The following is a 25253-nucleotide window of genomic DNA, read 5'->3' as shown; positions in this document are numbered from 1 at the left end:
AGGCTTTAAGTAAATCTGTAAAATTTGCTATCCTCTGTTTTCTAAGGGACCACATTGTATACAGAGAGCAAGCCCATACTACCACTTCTGCCTCTTTAGAAACTAACATAATTTTCATGGGTAAAGTTAAAAAAATCCATGATTTATATGTGTTGAAATATTTGGATCTTAGAAAAAGTATACTGCATATAGGGTTTCAGTTCCTTAATGACAACTTATTCTTTGTTGTCTTATGACATTCTTTGCAAATTCTTTAGGATGGCAGGCAAGAGTGGATCAGCTGTGGAAGGAAGAAGTCAATAAAAATGTTGGACAAGACAGAGCTGGAAATTACATAAGGGTTCTTGAACAGGAAAAGAAAGGAAAGTAATTTTGAAAGAATTCAGAGAAAAACAGAAATCTTCTAAGCTTTCAGTAGGTGTGACAGTGATACTGGATTTGGAGAAAAAAGCCATTGCAGGAAACCCACGATCAGTGCAAAGAGTCATCATCTCTTGCTGGAAATATGAGATTTGCAAGATGGAATTGCTTACAACTTCACAAACAGGGAGAAAATAAGAGTACTGGCACAGACTATCACATCCAGAGAAAGTTTATAAGCAGCTAATCTTTCAGAAGCATCACAAAATTCAAGGAGAGAGTTTACAGGCTCTCAGACAAAAGTAACTTCTACTGAAAAGGCCTCTTTGCCCATAAATGGCATCAACCAGGATGGCATCTAGCAAATGGTTCTAGGTAAGACAGAAGAAATACGAATGCCAAATTTACTACTTCCTTGCGAAAAAAGAGGAAGGATGCAAGTGCTAACAATTGCCTCCACAGAGCAGAGAATGCTTCTCCTTCTATTCCTTGTATTTTTTAATCTCAAAATATTTGAAAAACCCAACAGAAACAAGCTTGTTCTTTACAGCTTTTGATTATGTGTGGACACATAGTGGACAAAGATGGGAAAATTAGATTATAATTACACAGGGGTGGCTCAAAAGTGAAACAATAAACAACATCTGTGTATGAGCAAGACTAAATAGGCTTGTGTAAATGGGAAAAGGATGCTTCCTAACAGATGAAGACAAGAGTTTTCCACAAGGTGGAGGTATTTAAATTGCCTACATCTTTGCACTACCTTTAACACTTAAGGACAGAGACTACGTAGCCATTTCTGGCTCAGCTGCCAAGGAAAGCCACAGGTCAAAGAGGAACTGAAATAGTTTCACTACCCACTTTTTGAAGCGGTTAGAAATAGGGAGGAACAGCTTGCACCCCTTGCCGTCCTTCTGTACACTCAGTGTCAGTCCTGCAGTTACTGGCTGGCACACAAAAAACATGCCTCAGTCAGCAGGACCACATTGCCTTTTTGCAGTAAGAAAGAAAACATCTGGTAAGCAGAACCTATAAGAAGTCATTGGAAGAAAACTGAATCCAAAAGACTTTTTTATACTAGGTTTTCTGCCTATTTGAAATACCATCAAGAGGAGTAATATATGTTGTCTACATGGAATCATAGAATCATAGAGTCACCTGTCATGGAGTTTAAGCCACACAGGAGAGAACTTTATCTTAATACATGGAATGATACACAAGTACAGAGATGTTATAAGAAATTATCCAGCATAGCAGTCATGGGTCTCTGAATCATAAAGTAAGTTAACAACATAAGTATGAAAAGTGAGCTTTTTGGAGGCTATATATTTATTAGAGGCTGTATTAATGTATGAATCCACCTTGGAAGAAAATAAGTGTCCTTGAGATGTTAGATTCTATCAGCCAAATTGAATGTCTGCATCAATGGCTCTCCTAAAAGTCATAATTAGGTCATTAAAATATATTTAGAAAAATAGCCTGTAAAATAAAGTTAAAAAATACTCACCTTCATTTTATTTCATAGGTCACTGTTATACCATCTAATAAGATAATTAAAAACATGCAAGCAGCTGGTACTGAGGCTAAACAGATTAATGTAATAGTCTGTAGTCATATGTGCTGGCAAGGGGTTCACCTCTTTGGCGAGGAGAAGGTCAGCTGCCCTTGGGAAGGCAGGAGAAAGACAGTATTTCTACTTTCCAGTGGCACTGCATTGCAGATACTGAAATCAGAGACCCACACCTATTTTTCTTTCCTATTTGGTAAAGCCCATCCAATTTGCACATCCAAAAAGGCTACAGCAGTAAAATTATACTGTAGTGCAGAGCTCAAGCCTTTTGTTCAAGTTTGTTATGTTTTAAAGAGGAGAGTTACTATATGTATAAATCCTTGTTGAAATTTTTCTAATAGCAAATTTCAATTAGTGATGACATGGTTCTAGAAAATAATTTACATAATTGCTTATTAGTAAAGCTTCTTTCCAAGTGCACAAAGAATACTTCCATCAGAGCCTGAAGACCAACTAGAAAATTCTCTGTGACCTGACAGGATGTATTCACAAACTCACAGAACATTTAGAAATATGTACCACTCACATGTGCTTTTCACTTACATTACTTACAGACTTTATGACCTAAACGGAAATGCTCACTGTCCGAACATAAGCAGCATTAAATCTGTGCCCTGATCAACACAAGCAAGAGCCACAAGAATTAATATGACACTATCATATTAAAAATAAAAACATACAAATAGTTCTGGAGCATTATAAATATAGCAAAGGATAATGATCTGACACCCTTTATTAATACATAGACATGCACTTGGAGCCTTATACTGGATTGTCCTTTAAAATAGAAAGTGTTGGAATCAAGTAAAAACCCCTGCTCTGCATATTTTTTTTTATTGGAGTAAAACCAGTATGCTATTAAGAGCACTCTAATAGCAAAACATACTCACAGTCAAATATTTTTAAACATTTGAAGCTGCCTCTTTTCCTAAACAAATTGTAAAGAGACTGTTACTGATAAAACATAGAGCAGCTTTTGTTTTGGTAAAAATTTCCAGTAGAATTTTGCATGTGTAAGTCTTCTGCAAATATAACATCACCATGACCCAAAAATGTCTTTGTGTATTTTAGGGCAAAAATTCAGTAGCCAGCCCTTTTTAAACACAATAGACTGAAACACACGGGGAAAGAAGACTATTATCAATTTTATCAAATTACTAACTTACTGAAACACTCTTCATTGACAGTATCCTAAAATAAGTCCCAATCTCTAATGAGTACTTAAAGAAATAACACTCATTTACCACCATTATTGTCAAAGTATTAATAGTTTAAGATTCACTTTTTGGCTTTCATAAGGTATTAGCTACTCAGTTTTACTTAATGTGCAGCACAGAATTGTAACTATCACCACAATATTCAATCTCACCAGCAAATTTACAGCCAGCCTCGTTATATAATGCGAGTTACTTGTCTCTGAGTAGAAAACATTCATTTCACACCTTAAACATTGTAATATTACTTAATAACAGTGATAGCTTGCTAACCATTAAAAGTTAAGAGGTTTCTTTTATATATACATGAGTGTATACACATATAGGTAGACATATATATACACATGGTACTATCTTGGTTTATCATCTTGCCTCTAATTATAACAATAATGCTATGGCAGTGGTGTAAAGGACTACTTTTAAAATATTAATTAACTTCTGTTTTGTAAGTTGGGTCGTAATCCTCTCTGACAGAATATGATTATTATTCAGTGGAAATCATAGCCAACATCATATTTATTATATGAACTGTGGACTAAGGAATAGAGATACAAAGGCCAACTTTAACCTCCTCTTATTTTTGGAGCATTAAAGATGATGGAGGATTCACTACAGTTTGGGCTGGACTAGTTTAGCACCCTAAACTGCCTCACTCAGTGATGAGAGCCACTGGATGAGTGAAGGGGAAGGAAGAAAGGGTTGGATCTCATCACCACAACTTCCGCTATCGTGGAACCAAACCATAGGCAAAGCTGGCTGCTTCTTTGGGTTTCATCTTGGCAGGCACAACAGCTGGAGCTCTCAAGTTAATGACTTTCAGGTATAAGGGTACTGGAATTAATGGCAGAGAGAACTCTCAACTCCTTCCTTCAGCTAATCTGGTTAAATTCTATCTTGCCTGTCTATGAGAGACTGCTTCATGGCCTCTGTGTCCACACATGCTTCTCACCTAACAGTGAAAATTATTCTGGGTGGTATTTTTGAGCCCTTCTTTTAACTTAAATAGCATGTTGCATGCATTAGAGAACACAAATATGACAAGAAATCACGCCAGGTAGAACACTGAAACAGATCTGCTAACGTATTTTTCTCAGAGTGAACATGCTAACTACCCTCAGAGGGTTTTATATCATCACCAAGTAGGTTTCATTAAAGCAGACTTACTATCATAGAATACAGAAAACTGAGAGGATCATAGAATAATAGAATCATAGCATAGGTTGGAAGAGACTTACCGGATCATCGAGTCCAACCATTCCTATCAAACGCTAAACCATAACCCTTAGCACCTCGTCCACCCGTGCCTTAAACACCTCCAGGGAAGGTGACTCAATCCCCACCCTGGGCAGCCTGTTCCAGTGCCCAATGACCCTTGCCGTGAAAAATGTTTTCCTAATGTCCAGCCTAAACCTCCCCTGGCGGAGCTTGAGGCCATTCCCTCTTGTCCTGTCCCCTGCCACTTGGGAGAAGAGGCCAGCTCCCTCCTCTCCACAACCTCCTTTCAGGTAGTTGTAGAGAGCAATGAGGTCTTCCCTCAGCCTCCTCTTCTCCAGGCTAAACACCCCCAGCTCTCTCAGCTGTTCCTCATAAGGCCTGTTCTCCAGCCCCTTCACCAGCTTTGTTGCCCTTCTCTGGACTCGCTCCAGAGCCATCCCACATGGCCCATGGCCCTGCAGGCCCACTGTTTTTTTCTAACCTTGCTCTCAGTCCAGAAGTTTCCTCTTGGTGTTTAAACCGGAAAAAACTCTTTGCCGTTCCCTGTAGGTCCTTATGAAAAGTCTTTCTCAGCATCCTCAAGACCAGGCTGTTTGCTCCCTGCTCTCCTTGGCAATCTCTCAGTCTCCAGCCCACAGCAGATTCTCCGGGCGGTGCGTCCCTCCCTGCCCCCCTGCCCCTGATGGGTTCTCATGCCGTGTACAGCTCCCTGCCAGCAAGAGGGTGCGATATTCCCCACCCAGTCGGCTGCAACCAGGACAGGGCAAACAGGCAGGTTCCTCCTGCCTGCCTGCCCATGCCTCTTTGAAGTACAGATTCCAGTAGACTACAAACAAAAATGAAAAAGATGCCATGCATCATAGTTCAGGAAATGAATTCAAAGTGATCATGTGGCAAACTTGTTTTACTTTACCATACATAAGCATCAAAAATCAGACGCAGTCATTCTAGTTAGCACAAATCTTACTATTAATTTAGCAGTCACAAGGACAAACATTTAACATTTGTAGCAGAGGCAATATTTTGCTGCCTGAAAGATGAAACTGCACATCTGCTGATTATCTTTTTGCGCTTTCAAGTACAAGGCACCCTCTGGTATGTACCCAAGCAAGATTCAAGCTCAATGACAGTGCTGCAAAAAGTTGCTCAGCATCATGGTTCTTTAACCCGTGTTTACCACCATCAGAATTAAAATATTATTTTCCTGCCAGAAAGTCTCAAATGTAACAAATTCTGGCACTGGTTTTGACGTGAAATAATGCACAAATAGAGCTCCTTGTGGTCCATAGATCCAGTTACTTCGGAGAAGATCAGAAAAGTGATCCCTGGCGAGTTTAATATTTCAACACTTAGTCTAGCCGCTATGAAGAATTTCTACTTTATTCCATGCTTTGGAGAAGAAAAACCCAAGCCCCCTTAAAATATTTAGGCTTACAAATATCCTGTAATTTTGTTAGTAAAACATTTTGAACAACTTTCTCAAAAAAATAACAATCTTTTCAGACCATCCCTTCATTAAATCCTTCATGTCCTTTAGTCTACTACTGTTGCAATTTAGATTGTACAATACCTTTAAAATATATGGACCTGTTTAAATAGATTATGCTGCTTACTGAATTAAAACCTTCTAAAACTAAAAAAATAATATAAAAAATTACCAACCTGTAAGAAATAAAAGTTCCATCAGAGTCTGAGGTGTGCTGTATGCTTCCATTTTTATTTGATCCTCCTAATACAAAAATAAAAGACCTTTGTTACTGTAAAATCCTTAATAAATAACACAATATCGATAATAATTGCAATTGAGTTCACCATATATGGCACCTTCAGTTTACGACAAAACTTACATAGACAAGTCTCAACCTTACTTCTGGCAAGAGTGACAATTAGCTTCCATGTTGAATTTGGAGACTGAATGTTCTGAAAATCTGAGATTTCATTTCACTTAAAGTTTTGATTGAAGCCCTTCTTACTAAACAGAATCTTACTAGTACAGGGTTACAGAGGTATACCATAGAAATAGGGGAGCTTCATTTTTCTAACGTTAAGTTAAAGAACATGAAAGTTCATCTATTTTGTGAAAAACTTTTAAATGACTATATGCTACAAGATATTTTTTGCCATAGCACAAGTTCAAAGCTTCTCTCAAACTACCTAAGTAACGTGTCTGCAAAACATCTGTTTTACATCCTTTGGGCTGTTTATATGTAGAACAGTGACATTCACGGAAACCAAGAATTACAAGGAAACCTCACTCTCTGTAATAACCACTTCTATTAAAGTACTGTTAAAAGCCAAAAAGAATTATCTATTTTTCAAAGCAAATTTATTCAAGTTCTGTTTTATACTATCTTGCCTAACCTGTCATTTAACTTGATAATTCTTCTATGTCCTTGTGTATTTCCTTAATTCATTTATAGATAGCATCACACACCTTTGTGTCCTCTGTTCTGCTTACCGAAATAAAATTATTTCAGTCTTTTTCCTAAAAGAGGAACCTTATTCGTTGTTTTGTTTAAATCAGTCCTTCTTACACATGGAAAAGACAGCACACTAAAATTTGATCACTTGCTTCTTTGGATGGTGGTTTTCTTCTCTTTCAAAAACATCTTGCTCAATACAGTCTATAGTCATGCCACACCACCTTGCAGTTTCAGTCATTCTTAACCAATACTTCTACATGCTTACTTTCCAATTTTATTTATAAAAAGAAGTTTGCAGTTAACAGTAAAAATTCTTGCTAGCACAATACTGTATTTCATGCTATTTCTAGTCCTTTTTTTTCCTCTAGAAAGTACCCATCCTACCAGACTATTCTACTTATGCTCAGATATTGGATACCAACTTTTAATATTTTTTCTTCATCAGTCCACCAGCACAGTCTCTCAAATTGCAGTGAGACAACAAATGAAAACACTGCATAAGATCGGTTCCACCACAAACTCCACTAAAAAGAATTCTTTCATTAAAATCTGCATTTCGATCATCATCTTATCATTCTTACACTTCACTAATCCTCATCCTCTCTGTTTTATAACATCTCTTCTGGGACCACATTAGATGGTTTAGTGAGGTCCAGATAGAACTACTGTATTTTCTTAACGTAAATTTTGAAAGACGAGCATGTTAGTTGGGCACAATCACCCATTTAACAAAAAACCCACAGTAGAAACAATGCAATTTGCTTTCCTTTTCTCTCTTAATTCTTCCTGAAAAACTTTCCTAAAGCCCCGCATAGATAATAGTCAACCTATATGGCTACTTTGCTATCACTTTTTTGTCTCTTAATCTAATTACAGGTACTACATTTTCCCTTCTTCAAATACATGACATCTGCTTTGAGCTAAAAGGCTAAAAAGTTGTCCAATGCAGCAGTATTTGTCAGTATTCTTGAAAGACAGTCAAGTCAAGTCAGTACAAGCCAGATGCTTTAATCTTTATTGAATGTGCTAATTTATATAATCTACCTAACCCTCCCTTTTTTTAATTTATTTTCAGGCCTCTGCCTGAAATTTTGTTTTTACTGGAAATTAAAACTTTTCCATTTTAGACCATATCTGGATTACATTTGATATAATTTGTCCATTCGCACTGCACAATGGTTCCAGTTTTCTTTCCAGAAAGCTTCTTTATATAGTCATGTCATATTTTCTTTTTAATTTAAATCCCTTCTTATGATCTAATTCAACTTCACTTTTCCTAATTGTCACTACAACCCCACACTTCCTGGTGTCCAGGAGTCCAGGAGTCTGTCTGTTTTTCTTTCAGGATATTTGCTTATTCTAGACATTCCTTAAAAAATACTTAATCATTCACTTTGGCACAGAACTTTCCTTCCAAATATTTTTCCTCCTTTTGAAATGCATCTTTTTTTATTAAATTTTGCACCTTTGTCTAAAATAAATCCCAAACCTCTATGACATTCTAGTCTAAAATCACTCAGTCCGGTTGATTTCACTAATTAAGTCTCTCAATTTATTTTGAAAATGGAAATCCTACTTAATCAATCTGCTTTTTGTTTACCAAATTTAACTAAATTAACAACACCAGATATTTCATCCAGGAGCTGACCTTCCTGTTATTAATAACCATCTGTTCCTTTTTTTTTTCCTTGTATCTTGGAAAATAGTCCATATTAGGACAATTTTAAGTAATACATGTTTTCATATATTACCCATCTCCACATCTAATCCTGAGCAATCGGTGAAATGACTGGACTAAGTTCAGTCTCTTTTAAAGCCATATAGCTAGGTGCAGCGATACTGGGCAATTGCTTACAGTGACACAGCACATCAAAATTGGTCATGAATGCACTATTGCACTTTATTTATACTTAGGCAAGTCCTTAGCATTCATGTATCACACTAGTCAGACTGAAAAAGAAGCCTCATTCATAATGCTAGGTTCATCTGCTGAAAAATATCTTTTGGGACTCTCTTCAAGAATGGCAACACTATCTTCTTCCTTTCTGAAGAATGAGGTTTAAGTGTACCTGAAAAATGCAAGGCTTTTATCATCTTTCAACAAAACAATTTGCCTTGCTTGAAGAGTCAACAGGACTCTGCAAAGAAAACCAGAGTCTCATATTCATACAAGTTATTGTTGGCTGTATTTTTAATTTTTTTTTGACAGCCACTCTTACTGCTTCATTGTATCATTAGCAGCAGCCACCAAATCTGAATAGGATTAGGTACATTCAGCACTCTACAGCAGGATTTAGTGGGGTGGGTATTTCTGTGGTTGTTCTTGCTCCATCCCCTTTAAGACAGATACCTCTGTTATGACATCTTGCAAGTCATAGTCAGCAATACTTTAGAACAAATGGGACACGTGCTTCACTAACTAACGACAACAAGTTGTGGAAACCCACGTCCTGGATCAACTCTCCAGGGTTCCAGTGATTTCTCCTTTTGAAAGGTATGGTGAACTCCCAGTAGAAGAAACAGATTAGTTGTATCTTCTTCAGTGATAATAACTCAACTTTCTGACAAAAATAGGATGTATAGGGAACACTTATGAATACAAGATTCATGACGCTGGTAATAGAATTTGGGGTCTCCTTAAAAAATCCTAATTGATTCAGTATTATCCTAATCTTTAGGTCCTTTCTGAGACTCAAAATTAGGGAGAAGGGCTCTGTTGAAGAAACAAACGATGCTCCTTGAACCCTGCCCCATACCTTCTGAAAAATTTTCCAAGTTTCAAATGTAAAAGCTAGGGGAAAAAGGTAAAATAAATCTTAACACACTTTCAGAGAAAGGAGAAGGAAAACAACCAGTAAAATAACAAGCATCAGCATCAAACTAAGTACGGCTATGGTGCCCAGCTTTCAGCACCAGAGCAGTTGTTCATTTTAATACAATAATAAAATAAAGCAGTATCCTTCTAAAAGGACTGAAAATAATCTGGGTACCATTCTTCCTGCTGCTTTAATTGGAGAAATTCCCTCTCTTGGGAATGAACACATCGTTCTGACAGAATTCAGTTCTATTGCCTTACTTGAGTAAAGGTTGTTCTTGTGCATGGAGACCAAGGGATAAAGGGAGCTGGGACTTTGGTAGCTGGGACCTGGTTGCACTGGACACAGCTGGAGGCTGTTTCAAGAGAATTCGCATAACTTGAAATTGATGCTTCTACTAACTAGTCAAAAAAGAACATTTCAAATGCTGCCCTCTTTAGATATCAGAGATTCATGGAGCAGGATTTGTAAATTGTACACTTACTAGGGTACTAGATTCACTCAGAACACACAAGCTTGTCACTTGCAGTAACTGTTTTCTTGTAAGAACATAGAATCATACAATCATAGAATCATAGAATAACCAGGTTGGAAGAGACCCACCAGATCATCGAGTCCAACCATTCCTATCGAACACTAAACCATGCCCCTCAGCACCTCATCCACCTCGTCACCTCCAGGGAAGGTGACTCAACTACCTCCCTGGGCAGCCTGTTCCAGTGCCCAATGACCCCTGCCGTGAAAAATGTTTTCCTTAATGTCCAGCCTAAATCTCCCCTGGCGGAGCTTGAGGCCGCTCCCTCTTGTCCTGTCCCCTGTCACTTGGGAGAAGAGGCCAGCACCCTCCTCTCTACAACCTCCTTTCAGGTAGTTATAGAGAACAATGAGGTCTCCCCTCAGCCCCCTCTTCTCCAGGCTAAACAACCCCATCTCTCTCAGCCGCTCCTCATAAGGCCTGTTCTCCAGCCCCCTCACCAGCTTCGTTGCTCTTCTCTGGACTCGCTCCAGAGCTTCAACATCCTTCTTGTGGTGAGGGGCCCAGAACTGAACACAGGATTCGAGGAGCGGTCTCACCAGTGCTGAGTACAGAGGGAGAAGAGCCTCCCTGGACCTGCTGGTCACGCCGTTTCTGATACAACCCAAGATGCCATTGGCCTTCTTGGCCACCTGGGCCACTGCTGGCTCGTGTTCAGTCGCTGTCAACCAACACTCCCAGGTCCCTCTCCTCCAGGCAGCTTTCTAGACAGACTTCTCCTAGTCTGTAGCTGCACAGGGTTGTCGTGCCCCAAGTGCAGGACCTGGCATTTGGCCTTGTTAAACCTCATGCCATTGGACTCTGCCCAGCGGTCCAGCCTGTTCAGATCCCTTTGCAGAGCCTCCCGACCCTCCAGCAGATCAACACTTCCACCCCGCTTAGTGTCGCCTGCAAACTTGCTAAGGGTGCACTCGATGCCTTCATCCAGGTCATTGATAAAGACATTGAACAGGGCTGGACCCAGCACTGAGCCCTGGGGAACCCCACTTGTCACTGGCCTCCAGCTGGATTTCACACCATTTCCCACCACTCTCTGGGCCCGGCCAGCCAACCAGTTTTCCACCCAGGAGAGTGTGCGCCTGTCCAGGCCAGAGGTGACAGTTTCTCAAGCAGAATGCTGTGAGGAACTGTGTCAAAGGCTTTACTGAAGTCCAGGAAGATACATCCACAGCCTTTCCCTCATCCAGCAGCCGAGTCACTTTGTCACAGAAGGCGATCAGGTTAGTCTGGCAAGACCTGCCTTTTGTGAACCCATGTTGACTGGGCCTGATCACCTGGTTCTCTTGCATGTGCTTCATGATAGCACTCAAGATCACCTGCTCCATGACTTTCCCTGGCACTGAGGTCAGACTGACAGGCCTGTAGTTCCCTGGATCCTCCCTGCAACCCTTCTTGTAGATGGGAGATCATAGACATAGCATAAAATAAGCGAACCTAGAGTAAGGAGGATGTCAGTCACACTTTCTGGAGATTACCTGAAAACCATGCGCAGAAATTGTAACAAGGAGAAGCCTAAGTATACAAAAATAATGTGCATATTTAAATTATTTTTTTAACAGCCTCTTGTACAGATAGCATAGTATCTTCTCAAATAAGAGTTATTTGAAACTGCAGCGCACAGTTTCCACTTCAGGCAACAAGAAGAAACTGGATAGCATTTCAGAGCCCTAGTTCAAGAGTGGGAAAATGTTCTGGGTACGCACCAGGCACAATGAGCAATCTGAGCTTAAGCATGCACTCAACAAGAGTAAAAAAGCATGTGAAGAACGATGTAGGGATCAGACATTTTTCACTCATCTCCTTCATTACCTTTCTCGTAACAGCTGTTTACTGTGAGATGCAAAAATTCAGCACAGGACTTCCTACAGAGAAGGGGTGGGCTACTATCATAACCAGCTGCAAGTCTATGAAGACAAACAGCCTGAGTGACATGCCCTAACTCTATCAAAATATTCCTACTTTAAAAATAGTTGAAGTCTATTTCTTTTTCTTTTGAAAAAATGTTTTGATAGTGAAGAAATGCCTTTACAGATATACACATTCCTGTCCGTATGTATAAACACATACACATGTCTATGTGTGGGCACATGTACAGAGTGCTAACTAATTTACCAGTCTTGTGTCAGCAATGAAAGAGTTTTATGGCTGGCAGTTTAGGAATTCGTGATGAAAGTGATCCCACTTAGGAAATCAAACTGTGCATTCCCCTGCTTGCAAGTGTCAAAATGGAGAGAAGGTCACTCTGCTGATGAGTTTGCTTTCTGCTTGATATTTTCTTTGTATTCCAATCAAAGGTTAAAACATTGTTAAAAACCCCAGAATTTATTTAACAGTTGTGAAAATTTAAGTTCAGCTTGATATAAAACACTTGATCATTCATGCGCAGTTTTATGATTAGAGACAAGGAAAATTTTAACACAAATATATGCTTGTAGTCTAAGGTTGTCAATTCTTATAACATGACTTACAAATTCCATGCTATATTCATTTTCAGCATATTTAAAGCTTAATAATTTAATGATTTATCCAATTTTAATTTATACTTTGAAAACCACTTTGAACAATCTGAGGTGCCACTGGAGATCATAACAGTGGTCCTGGTTAAGTCAAATAGTAATTATAGCACTTTCACTTTAAAGATGAGATTATTTTTAATTATTGAGTGAAGTACTTGAGGTACCATACTTATATAATTACGCTACTCATTAAATGGTTATTGAAAGCTGAAATGTAATTTTAATGACAGCTACCTATTTTTCTTTGCACACTTTATAGATGACAGATCAGTCAGGAATTCTAGTTTGCTCAAAAAATCCTTGCAGCTGCACTGGTTCTTTCAGGTGTAAAACAATTAAGCTGTGCTTTTTTTAAAGTGTTAAAACTTTTTGTCCCTCAAACTATATTTATATGATATACCGGAACTAATAAAAACAGAACAATAACACATGGATATTTTTTCTTCTTCACAATAACACCAAAATTCTGGCCCCAAACGATATACTTTCCAAACAATATCCCCCAAAACTGGTGACAATACAAATATGGAAGAATGATTTTAGTCAAAATGTGTTCCTCATATAATGCAAACAAAAAAAAAATTGCTTAACAGATTGCAGACCTTTATTGTGAGTATAAAGGGGTAATCAACATACAATAAGCATTTTACTATGCATTAAAACTATATATAATGCCACGAGACTCTTTTGCTTTTTGTATCACCGAGGCTCACAACTCTTTAACCATAAAATTCCTTCATAGTATTCATTCCACATATAGATATTCATCAAACTGATCTGGATAAAATTTATCCTAATATGTAGGAATCTCTGACAACTGACACCACAGAGTTGTGGTCTTAGAAATGAGCTCTTAAAGACTTATGCTATGTATTTTAATCCTTTATACACAATGTTTGAAATTCAGCATATTTGTCCATTGTTTCAAAGGCTGGTATCTTGTTAAAATTAAGCTTTCCTTTCTCACAATGAAATCCAAACAGAAGAGTAAATTTGTTTCATTAACAATATTAAAGCAAAGATTTCTGAGTTTGCTGTATGGGGAAAAGGCAATAAAGTTTTGAAGAGGGAAATACTGCTTTGTTCCTTCAATCCCCTTGTTGAAATTAATTATAGCAAATGTTTATGAAAACATCTGTTCCATACAGTTATAAATTCTTAATTTTAGTATGGGCTATTCCAGGCTCCTCTATTATTTTGAAAGAGAGCAGTATGACAACTGAAAGGTTTACTAAAGAGCAGATAATTTGTATTTCTACAGTACTAAATATGCACTTTGGAAAGTATTCAGGATCTCCGCAGCGAAGAAAAAATAAATGAAATACAAAAAGACTAAGATGTCAGAATCTTTCTGATTTGGGTCTGCTGATAGACCAAAATGGCAGTAGGAGGAGAAAAAAATAAAAAGAAAAGAACTAAGCCCAAAACATACGGCAAATTGAGATTTTACTACATAAGCTAGATCTTTAAAAACTAAAACGTAGCGGAGCTGTGGATTTCTGTAATGCATTTTGATAGATTCCCGAGGAGGGAGGGAGGGAAGCTCACGGCATTGCTGTATTGAGTCAAGAGAGGGTGCTGCAGAGTTTAAGATGATGCAGTTGCTGCTCCCCTTCTGAAACACCATCCTTACCATCCTTCGTACCAGCAGCCACTCCGCTACAGACAATCTTTCGGACTTTTTACATAAACCCTTGCAACTCCACTGTTAAATTCAATTTACACCAAATAAGCTTTTAAAATGATTAAATGGAGCAAGCTCGAAGCAGTGTACAGAAACTGCAAATAATGCCTTCAGCTAAAGAATTAAGTGCAGAGCACTTCTGATATTTATAAAATAATTATTAGGTTGGAAAGTTGAAGAGCATCCACTCTGAGCAAGTTGTTTAAGTTTTCTGAAATAAATATGATGGAACATTGGGTAAACAATCTTTTAAGTACAAACCTGACTCTATTCTCCCTTGCCTCAAGTTCATTTAGCATTAGATGCACACTTTGAATGCATACGTTGCTTAGTACAGTTTTTTTGGTAGCATTTTAGTTTCAACAACTGTGCCCTAAAATACTATATTTTGTCATAATTGAAATAAATAATAATACACTGTGATAATTAGTGATATATGCAGATATGTAAGCCTGTCGTTAGAAGTAAAAAGCCTTACAATGGCTGAAATATTTAATTTATCCTTTGATATTAATATGAGAAAAATATATTAAGCATTAACAGCTTTTTTTTTTCCCCCCTTTCAGCTGAGTTAGGAAAGGAACACAAACATATAACACAATGAAGTAGCTGGTCACATTTGAAAATAGGTAAGGAATGCTGACCCCAAGGTACAAAATCAAACTCTGTTTTAATACTGCAGAAAGCTGCTGGATAATATGATAGGCAGACACATAGGTTCCCAGTTACAAACAAAAAGTTCTGGAGATAAGAAGAATATCTTATACTGCATGACGCTCAAACCCAGTCAATTCTGGTGTCTTTTGGATTGCTGATTTATGACAATCAAGTGCATCTTCTATGATCTTTACATAGAAAATCACAATTACATATGTGTATACACAGGCAAAACTGAAATAATTTTGTCTATGAATTTCAGTTTAAATCAAGACACAAAAATAACAGGGTTTCCATTTTAACAGAAACTGCTCCTGAGTGTTCACAAATCCAAACATCAACCCTGTCATTAGGTTAGCCTGTAAATTAACATACCACTTTTCAACATGCAAAATGTATGTGGGAAAAAGTGTGGATGGGAAAACATATAGAGAAGTCTAGATAACTGATTTTGAAATTAGAATGTGGTATCAGTGTTTAAGAGATGTAGCCCCTTGCAGCTCAATTTAAAAATAAATTCAGCAGTAAGTATATTCTAAAGACTTATTTATTTTCCTGATGAAGCCTCTGTATTTACCAAAATAGGCTGAGCTATACACTCTACTCTAAACAAAAAAATAATGGAATACATAGAATAAGGAATCTTACTGCAATACCATCAAACCAATTTATCGGAATGTTCAAGAAGAATTCTCAGGTGACTGCAAGGTACTGAAACCTTAAATAATTTACATCCAGTGGTGTCTTAATATAGCCTCTTTGAATACGATGGGAAGGCCAAGTTCAACTGTGATGCTACTAGTGATTGAAACACTTTAGAAAATGCACAAACATGGAAAAATAGTTTGACTTCCCATTTAATGGGAAACACGCAATATAGGCTCATACAAGCAAATGTGACTTCCACTGAAGTTAATAAGCATTTAGTCCAGTAATGCCTGGATTGAATTTGTTACCAGCAGCAATAAGACTGGTAAAAGGAACGTGATTCTTTATTTTTCCCCCAGTCATTGTTTCTCTTAGTGCACCTGTCTTTGGTCCATGGTAAATTATGTCCAATTATGTTCATATGCTCAGTACTACAGTCTGTATCTGATACTTAACCTGACAATTCATTTACCATGTGCAACTTAAACAAGTTCCTAGGTCATCACCAAAGGTGTCTCAAAGACTCCACGATTATATAGAAACATTTTAATGTAGTCTGATTGAAGTGGCTGCTATATACCTAATAAATAATAGAATCTCTAACTTCAGTAAACTCTTTAAGACCATATACAGTTAGCAAAATAGCAAACTAGCAAAATCAGCAGAATAATCCAGTATAACTAGGGACAAATACCACAATTAGACTTTGCACAGAAAAAAAAAAAATATCTTAGAAGCTGCCTGGCATCATTGCTGGGAACTTACGTCTCATGATATACAAACGCCGAGTGACTTATCACTTGCATCCAGAAGAATCTAGCTAATTTTAACTTATAAACAGCCTAAAAGGCCTTTGAGCTATAAATTGCCATAATCTAAAGATGGCAAGAGGCAATAAACATGAGTTAATGACTCAGCATCCTCCTGAGATAGCACTGGTCATACAGCTTTCCTTAATATTAGACATGCACAATCACTGTAAAAAGGTGGTCTCCGGAGACCATTTACACTGACAATAAGAAAAACATACCATCGCTTTATATGTTTGAAGGCTACTATTGTCCTTTAATTTACTTCAATTACATCCTATTTTTAACCACCTTTCGATCTTATAGATAGATGCAATCCAGTACAGTTTGATTTTCATATTCTAAAGCAGCAATACATATTCCATTGAGTCCAGGAAAAAAAAAGGAGCTGAAAAAGACTGAGCAGAAATTTTCTAACATTCTGTTATTTTTCCAAGATTAAATGGTAGTAGAAGACAAACGAGAAAGGATTAAGTGCTCTTTTATTCAATAGAATTGCCCTTTCAACAAGTGGCTAGCTGCTTTTCAGCTCAGAATAACAGGTTTATCAGGAGAAATGCCAGCCTGACCAGGAAGCCATGTGGTAGTGATACACAGCCTCACCTCCTAAAACTTGTGTTCTCATGATAACTAGGACCAGAGGTTAGAAAGAGCAGGAGCTACTCTGCTTGTTTCTTTGCCGTTTCTTATCAAAGGAAGCTACTACAGCAGGCTGATGGCTGGCAGCACTACTTATGGATGTCAAAGGCTTTTCTTGAAAGTAGAATATACTTTCCCGGACCTTCCTTGAGTATAAATAGGTTTAGTAACACTGCAAAAATCATACCACTTCCCTCTACCCAGCAGATATATGCAAAGAGGCACAGCCTGAAATCGGGGCATCCACATGGCTATTGCGCTGACACACACACAACAAGCTACTTGCTTATCTTGAGTGGGATAACAGACGACATTTATGGCTAGGAGGCAACCAGAAAGAATAAAAACAGCGTCACTGTTGCCACAAATAGAAACATGGAAATTCAGTCACATGAGAAACTAAAAGGCAGTGGAGCTACCTGGCTCCCTGTGCAGGGGCTGGCACTACCCCTGAGAGCCTGCAGCTGAACTGCTGGTTTTCAGCTCTGAGGAAGCAGAAGCAGATGAAAAGCCTGAAATTAGGAAGTTGTTGCAGGCTTGGGCAATGCCTGGACATTCCTCTAATGTGACAGTTTTAAAAGCACATATTATGAGTTGAAGAAACCACCAGTTACCGAAATGCCCAGGGACAAGCAAAGGCACTTGGGCACCCACAGCATCACCGTCTCTCCAGGAAACTTGCTCCTCGAGATCCCTCCAGCTGCAGCCTCTTCCTACCCCACTACAATTCCTTTTAGCAGTGCTGGAAGCAGTCAGACCCATAGCTCTGACAGGCAACTTTGGATTTATGTTAATATAAGCTGTAGAATGTTCTGTTAAATTAGTTAGAAATAAGGTTCTGCTTCTATCAATTGAAGATATGTTTTTAATAATGTAACTACATAACATGTTAGCATCATTACATTCAACCTCCCCAAAAGTAGAGTTAGCCAATTGTTGATTAAACTATGAACAGAAGTCTTAGAAGTTCATATGATTTTTACTTCCTTTATCCATCAAATACAACACAACAGAAAGCACATTTCTTCATTCCTTAACAAATCTGTTAAGCAAATTAGTTTGAAAAGTCTCTGTACGTTTAAAGTTATCTATGTAAAACCTAAAGATGTTCCATCAGTAGCAGACTTTAAGTTAAGACAATTCACAAGTGCATTGTTAAAAAAAATATGAAAAAATATTAGAATACCTTCATCTTATGATAGCAGCGGTACCTGGCAAACTTGAGCAAGATGTTCTGAGAAAAAAACTAACCACCTGAAGACAACCAGCATCAACATTACAGAATCACAGAATGGTCAGGGTTGGAAGGGACTTCTGGAGATCATCTACTTCAACTCTCCTGCTAAAGCAGGTTCACCTGCAAACAGGTTGCATAGGAATGTGTCCAGATAGGTTTTGAGTATCTCCAAAGAAGGAGACTCTGCAACCTTCCCAGGAAACCTGTTCCAGTATTCTGTCACCCTCAGAGTATAGAAGCTTTTCCTCCTGTTAAGACGGAAGTTCCCGTCCTCCAGTTCGTGCCCATTGCCTCTTGTCCTGTCGCTAAGCACCACTGAATAGAGTCTGGTCTCATTCTCCTGACACCCACTTATTAGATAAACTCCCTCGAACACACTCTTCTTACTGCACCCCAGGATAACATTGGCCTTCTCGGTCACAAGGACACATTGCTGGCTCATAGTTAACTCATTGTCCACCAGGACTCTCAAGTCCTTCCCTGCAAAGCTGCTTTCCGGTAGGTCAACCCTTAACCTGTACTGATGCAGGAGGTTATTCCTCCCAAGGTACAGAACCCCACACTTGCCTTTGTTGAACTTCATTAGTATCCTCTCCACCCAGTTCTCCAGCCTGTCCAGGTCTCTCTGAATAGCAGCACATCCTTCTGACATTATCAGCCACTCCTCTGAGTTTTGTTTCATAGCAAACTTGCTGAAGATACACTTCGTCCCCTCATTCATGTCATTAATGAATATGTTGAACAAGAATGGGTCCAGTATTGACCCCTGGGGAACACCGCTAGCTGCAGGCTTCCAACTAGACTGCACTGCTGATCATAACCCTTTGAGCTCTGCCATGCAGTCGGTTCTCAATCCACCTCATATTCCAGTCATTTAAGCCACACTTCCTAAGCTTACCTATGAGGATATTATGGAAGACAGTGTTAAAAGTCTTGCCAAAGTCCCCAGGCACCACTCCTGTTCTCCACAACCTTTCAAAGATGATTAAGAGTGGCTTAACTATAACATCTGCCATTTCCCTCCTATCTCATGGGTGCATTCCATCAGGGCCCATGGATTTGTGTGTGTCCAGTTTGCCTAAATGATCTGACACACAGACTCAAATACTCAACCCTAAAAGGGACATTCCTGCTGCCAATGGAACAGCCCTAATCCTAATTAACTATACAGAAGGAACCTGCAACTGAAAGGGACACCTCAGCTGCCTAGTTTGGCTTTGTAAGACGAAACTAGGAAGCCATAGACTCCTAATTTGAGGCTGTCTGTTAAGGCTGCTAATTTTCAGAATACATCGTGTATCTAGTAGACCCTTATCTCAGAGAACATGAAATAGAGCAGTACCCTACATTTTCTATAAATTTCTCCAATAAGCACCAAACCACAGCATGCCAAAGCACAATGAAAACACTAGATGCCTATCAAAAAAAATGCCTATCTTTAAAATCAACCCCTAATTAATCTGGAGAGCACCAACTGTGTATTCTGCTGGTGCATGCTGTGAATGATGGATCTTGAGAAATTTGAAGTGCACAGGCATATATATGCTTTAGCAGCAAACTCTAGATGTCTAAGAGATGAAAGTCCACAGGTATATCAGAATATAAAAATATAGCAAATTGACAGCCAGAATGACAAAACATTTCTATTTACTACACTGCAAGGTAGTTTGTTGAACACTGGTCCCTCTGTTGTAGATACTGGGAAAGCAAGTCTCCACAAAACATTTCTGTGAATAAGTATGTAATCCATCATGGGACAGATTTCTGTTCTCCACCCTTGTCCTTCAGTGAGGAGAATGAGTAGTGTCAGTCCCTAGTAGCACTTCAGAACAGAACTAAGGATGCAACTACGAAGCACTTGGAAGAAATATAAGAAGTATGGTTAGATTATTTCTAGGAGACAATTACATTGAAGTTTTCTAAAAGGCTGATGATTTAGTTTACACAATAATAGGATAAATACTAAATAATAGTCAATTTTTCTAGACAGTTACCCCAATTTTCTAAGACAGAAAATGTGCGATATATTTTAGCCCAAAAGAGAACAGCCTGAGTACAAGACAAAAATGTCACCCAGCATGAGAGAGCATCAGGGTTTTGACCAAGTGCTAGCTAAGGAAAATGCGAAAAGGCATGCTTCATGTATGAAGTTCATGTTAAACCACAAAAATAATCATCTGCAGAGCAACATAACAGGCCTAAGATCCTAAAATATTTTCAGTCTTCTTCTGATTTCCCTTTCCTAATTTTTGATGAGGCCATGACTTGCTATGCTATGTGATAGCTGTGGTACCTCTCTGTCCAGCTGGAGAGGAGAAAAATCTCTGATCCAGAAACTTTTACTCCTTGATATTAGAGCCCTGCATTCTTAGTAGGTTTGACACTGTTATCTCAAACACTGCTTCCAGACAGGACAAGTTACATGTGATGTTAAAGCAACAGGTCTACACAAGGTCATATATGCATATCCCTAGCATGATATTAGAGACTTTGAAATAAGGGTGCAGAATGTACACACATACTGTAGGAATGAAATTCAAGATAATAGTTGTCTTCCTCCAGCATAGGCATTATCTGAAAAAGCACTATATGCTGTGACTGCAGGTTGAAAGACAGAGAAAGAAAGAATACGTGTCTGAACAAGTTTGCCGTTTCCTCTCACTGGAACGACAGTGAATAAAGACGACGAAAATCAGAGCATGTGAATACTAGTGTAATTACTGAATAGTTCCCAACATAATTATGCAAACCAGATCTATCCATAAGTTAACGTAGCCTTTTCTTTTTGAAACAGAATTGCCGTACCATCCATAAGTCACCCCAAAACACAAACCTTAGATGACTTAAGTACACAGAATTTACTCATTTGATCTGTAATATAAGCAATGCATGTGAGTAGAACTAAAGGTTTAATGAAACAAAATAACGAACTCCGCTAGGGAAAACACATTTTGCCCAAAGTAAAAACTAATGTAAATAAGTGGAGACTTGACTATTTGATAAATATAGCCCCAAAGGTTATATGTTTACTGGAAGTATAAATATTGTACGTGATGTAGATTTTTTTTTTATTTAACTAGAAACATTAATTGCTTTCTAAATACAATAATATTCTTTCTTTTCAGACTGTAAGGTCTCATTTCTCGCACTGCAACACGTAAGCAATTATCTAACAAAAATGTTTACGTTAATCACAATGACTCTATATTTTAGTTTTTATACCACCAATTTTATTTTTGCTTAGAACTGAACTCCCTCAGGCATTCTTTTGTGCCAACTGTTAATTTCTATCAGTGATAAAGTTCCCTTAAGCTTCTTTTAACATCTACTGGACATGACCTCATAAAATTTAATGCCATTCATTAACCCCAAGCACTTAACTTTACACAGTAATGTCAGGCATCTGACTTCGCAGTGCATGAGAAATCCAAGTGGGAACCGATTGAAAGATACACATTACAAATCTTTTCAGAGGTAGAAAGAGCAGCTACGAACAATATTAAGGGGTGAATCAAGACTTGAGCAAAACTAGGGTTCTTGGACAAGGAAGAGGCTGCAACATGATGATTTTGGCTTGCAAGGGGACTGAAATTCAGAGCTGGGGACGAATGGCAGGTTTTTATCACTATCTGAAGCAGATACAATGTGTAGTAATGTTTTCTCAGCTGTTCACAAGCCTTCAGGCATTTCTGAGGAGCACAGGTACCGGGACTACCTTATGTTCTGCAAAGGCCATGCATTAGCAAGACTAGGGTAAGCCAGAAGAAAAAATTTCCTCAAAGTCTTTCTCCCTTTCTTCCTGCAACAGCCTTGCCTAGGTTTAGCTTAAGAGTGTGGTTGTTCTTCTGATTTTGGTTATGTACCAAGAAAGCTTTCGGAGGGACAGCACTGTTTTTATTTTCCCTGAGATGCACAGATGGGTGATGTCTGCTTAACTCATTTAACCATATTTCCCAGTGGCTTCACACATGTTGGAGAAAATGTAGAAAATTCTAGAGGTGAATGAAAAAAATACTTAGCAACAATTTTCTGGCTTCTCTTGGGCCATCCCAGGACATCCCTTGTGGGGAGTGGAAACCAACTGACAGTCTGTTAAGGCCCTGAATGTAAAAAGGGCACATGGTTGGAGGGGAGTGGTTTATTTTCTGTTTCTGTTGGCTCAAGAGACATCTAGGCATTCTTTGTGAAAAAGGATAGTGCTATGCAGCTACAAACATGGTCCATCAGAGTTCCTGATAGCAATCTGCTTATTCAGCTCTGTTACATGAAATCGCCTGCTCTAGTCTGTATACAGCACTCACTTTTTCTTGGTGCCACAGGCTGTAACATTCCGGGTTAAGCAGCTGAAGCTGTTGGAGAAGGGATCGTCTTAACGTTTCTATACAAATTCTACAATGTAGCTATAAATTGCCCCATGAGAACCCACATGAGATTTGATACTGATGTGTCTAAGTGCTACAAGTTTATGTATTTATCTTTAAGCAGCAAAAAGAGCCAATTCAGAACTAAGCAGCAGCTTCTGAATTTACCGATCTTAGCTGGGACATATAGTCTCTGCTGCCCTATAAATCTTAAACAGATGGAAGTAATTTTGCTCAAACTTTACTTCCATGGAGAGGTATCTCTGAGTGAAAGGCAGGTATTACAGAACTGAGGTTTTCACATGTGAACAACTGTGATCTCCGACACCAGCCCCATATCAAATTTCTTTGAGTGACTATCTTAGTTATAAACCACACATAACTAAAATTTACGACCAGCACAGACTTCAAACCACTGAAAATAGCCTTGCATCTTGCCTGCCGTTGGTCTAAAATCACTTTAGCACACTGACAGTGTGATGCAACATCAGTAAGTGTGTATGAGGCGGAAAAGTTTATTGCCTAATAGCAGGGAATGGTAATAAAGCAGATGCACACCAGGCCACATGACAATGGCAACCAATTGGTCTGTATTTGGCAAAACAAAGTATTAATGTTTTATAAACACAAAGAATGTTATATACTTTTCTAACAATACAGATGTAAATCTCTGCATAGCATAAACACTTGCGCTGATCAGCATGAATATACTGCTGTGATAGGTACTTTGAAGTTGTAGATAAGAGCTCAAGCTGCAAGATGCCAACAAAAATAGAAGTTTATAAAGAATCACTGCCAGACTCTTAAATGTAGTAGCACTTGTGGGACTTTCTGTAATATAAATAGTAATTACCTTCAATATAGAATGTATTTACAAAAATAAATATACCAGTGAACACACCAAAACTCACAAGTCAGTTCTGTAGTTATGAAGCAAACTTTAAACTCTGTAAATTCTGAGCAAAACAAACCCCAAAATAATCTTTTGCTCAACGCCACCTAATACACAGTCCCCAAATACGTATATATGTGCATGTACACACACAATCGCTCCAAAATACGTACAGAAACACTACAGTCATAGTGTGAGGGCATCTACTCTGTAGACAATTCAATCAATTTCCCAAGTGACACCCACACGTGCCTACACACACAAAAGCAGATGTGGCATTAAGATTTACAAAGTTATTGAAACTTTTAACAAGTAAAATGCATCTTTACTTAGCTACACCAGAATGAGGAATAAAGGGGTTTACATATGTTCCAATTCTAAACCTATCAATCAAACCCATGTTATTCCTTTGGGAGCTTATTTACATGCATATTTATCAGCCTCACATGCTAATTCCCTGCTGTTTTATGCCTGCGAGGCATGTTTATGAGTCATAATTGTTGATCTCATTTGATGTATTTCACTGAAGTAAGACATTATTCAGTTATGTGGCCTAATGTCAATGAATTACGATGACCTGATCTTCGAAATGCAACTTGAGCTTTAATTTTTATTAGAGTATAAGTTATTCAGAAGAAGAAATACATTAAAATGGAAGAATACATGCTTTTGTAGTCATTTTATTTAAACATCTTATTTTTTAAATACTCCTTCCTACGTCTAGACAAAGTTTTAACAGTGCAATTTGTAAACACCAAATGAAAAGAATTTTTGCCTAAAATAAGTACATATTTCTCCCAGTGGGAACTTTTATAGGTTTTTAAATTTTGTCTTAACCAGCCACAAGACAGGCTGTTGGAGCACTGACATATGGTTTGTAAAAGGAAAATAACAGACCCAACCCAGAGCCCTCAAATTTTGCTTTGCCTTAATTTAATAAAAATTGAAACCAGATACAGATTTAGAAGCAATTGGAAAATAAAAACTTTACTGCTAAAAAAACTTTACTGCAAAATGGTGTCAATTCATAAACAGAAAATCACTTGATGGTCAAAGAATGGACCTAAGCAAGATTTATAAACTTTATTGCAGTGGCTTGGGCTGAGCCTTTGATGGCTACCCTGGTGGCAAGCCAGAAGGGGCACTGGAGGGTAGCTGAACATGATACTTGCACAAATCTGCTCCTTATCAGTTCTCTAACACTGCGAGTAATCTTTAAAGGTTTAAATTACCTTAAAAAAATCTAATTAGTAAAATAATCATGCCCTTTTTCATAATATGATTATAGCATGAAGGAATCAAATCAGTAAAGTAACTGGTTACTTTTATTCTCCTGCAGCAAAGACTTAGTATCATTATAGTAAGCACCGACACTGTAGGGTATTTTAAAATTGAGTGTTATTTTAATGGAATTATTAGAATTGTTTTTTATAGCAAAAATATCAATTATAATTGATTTTAGTTTTATAAAAATCATGAGTAGTAGACTTCTGTATTTAAGAGATTGTCACAGTTAATACAATATTCAATTTAAACTCATCTTTATGTATTAGTTAAAAAGAAATCACGTAGGTATGTCCAAAAGTCTCAAAGTTGCATCTCTGAGCTACAGCTTTAGCTAGGAACAGAGAACGCAAAAAAAGAACGCAAAAAAAGAAAACTGTCTTTAGCCAAGTA

General features: G+C 38.0%; 1 protein-coding gene across 3 annotated transcripts in view; it reads right to left on the bottom strand.

The window, feature by feature from the left end:
* Positions 1 to 25253, bottom strand: part of TBC1D5 (TBC1 domain family member 5) — a 314809-nt gene that overhangs the window by 147997 nt on the left and 141559 nt on the right. For all 3 annotated transcript variants that reach the window (XM_069860194.1, XM_069860196.1, XM_069860195.1), the window contains one exon: positions 6022 to 6088. In XM_069860194.1, coding sequence (XP_069716295.1) covers positions 6022 to 6088 — 67 coding nt within the window. The remainder of the gene's footprint in view (positions 1 to 6021; positions 6089 to 25253) is intronic.

Source organism: Phaenicophaeus curvirostris, chromosome 6, assembly GCF_032191515.1.
Source record: "Phaenicophaeus curvirostris isolate KB17595 chromosome 6, BPBGC_Pcur_1.0, whole genome shotgun sequence".
Classification (NCBI taxonomy): domain Eukaryota; kingdom Metazoa; phylum Chordata; class Aves; order Cuculiformes; family Cuculidae; genus Phaenicophaeus; species Phaenicophaeus curvirostris.
Note: the sequence above shows the minus strand (reverse complement) of the source record. Positions and strands in the feature narration are given on the sequence as shown.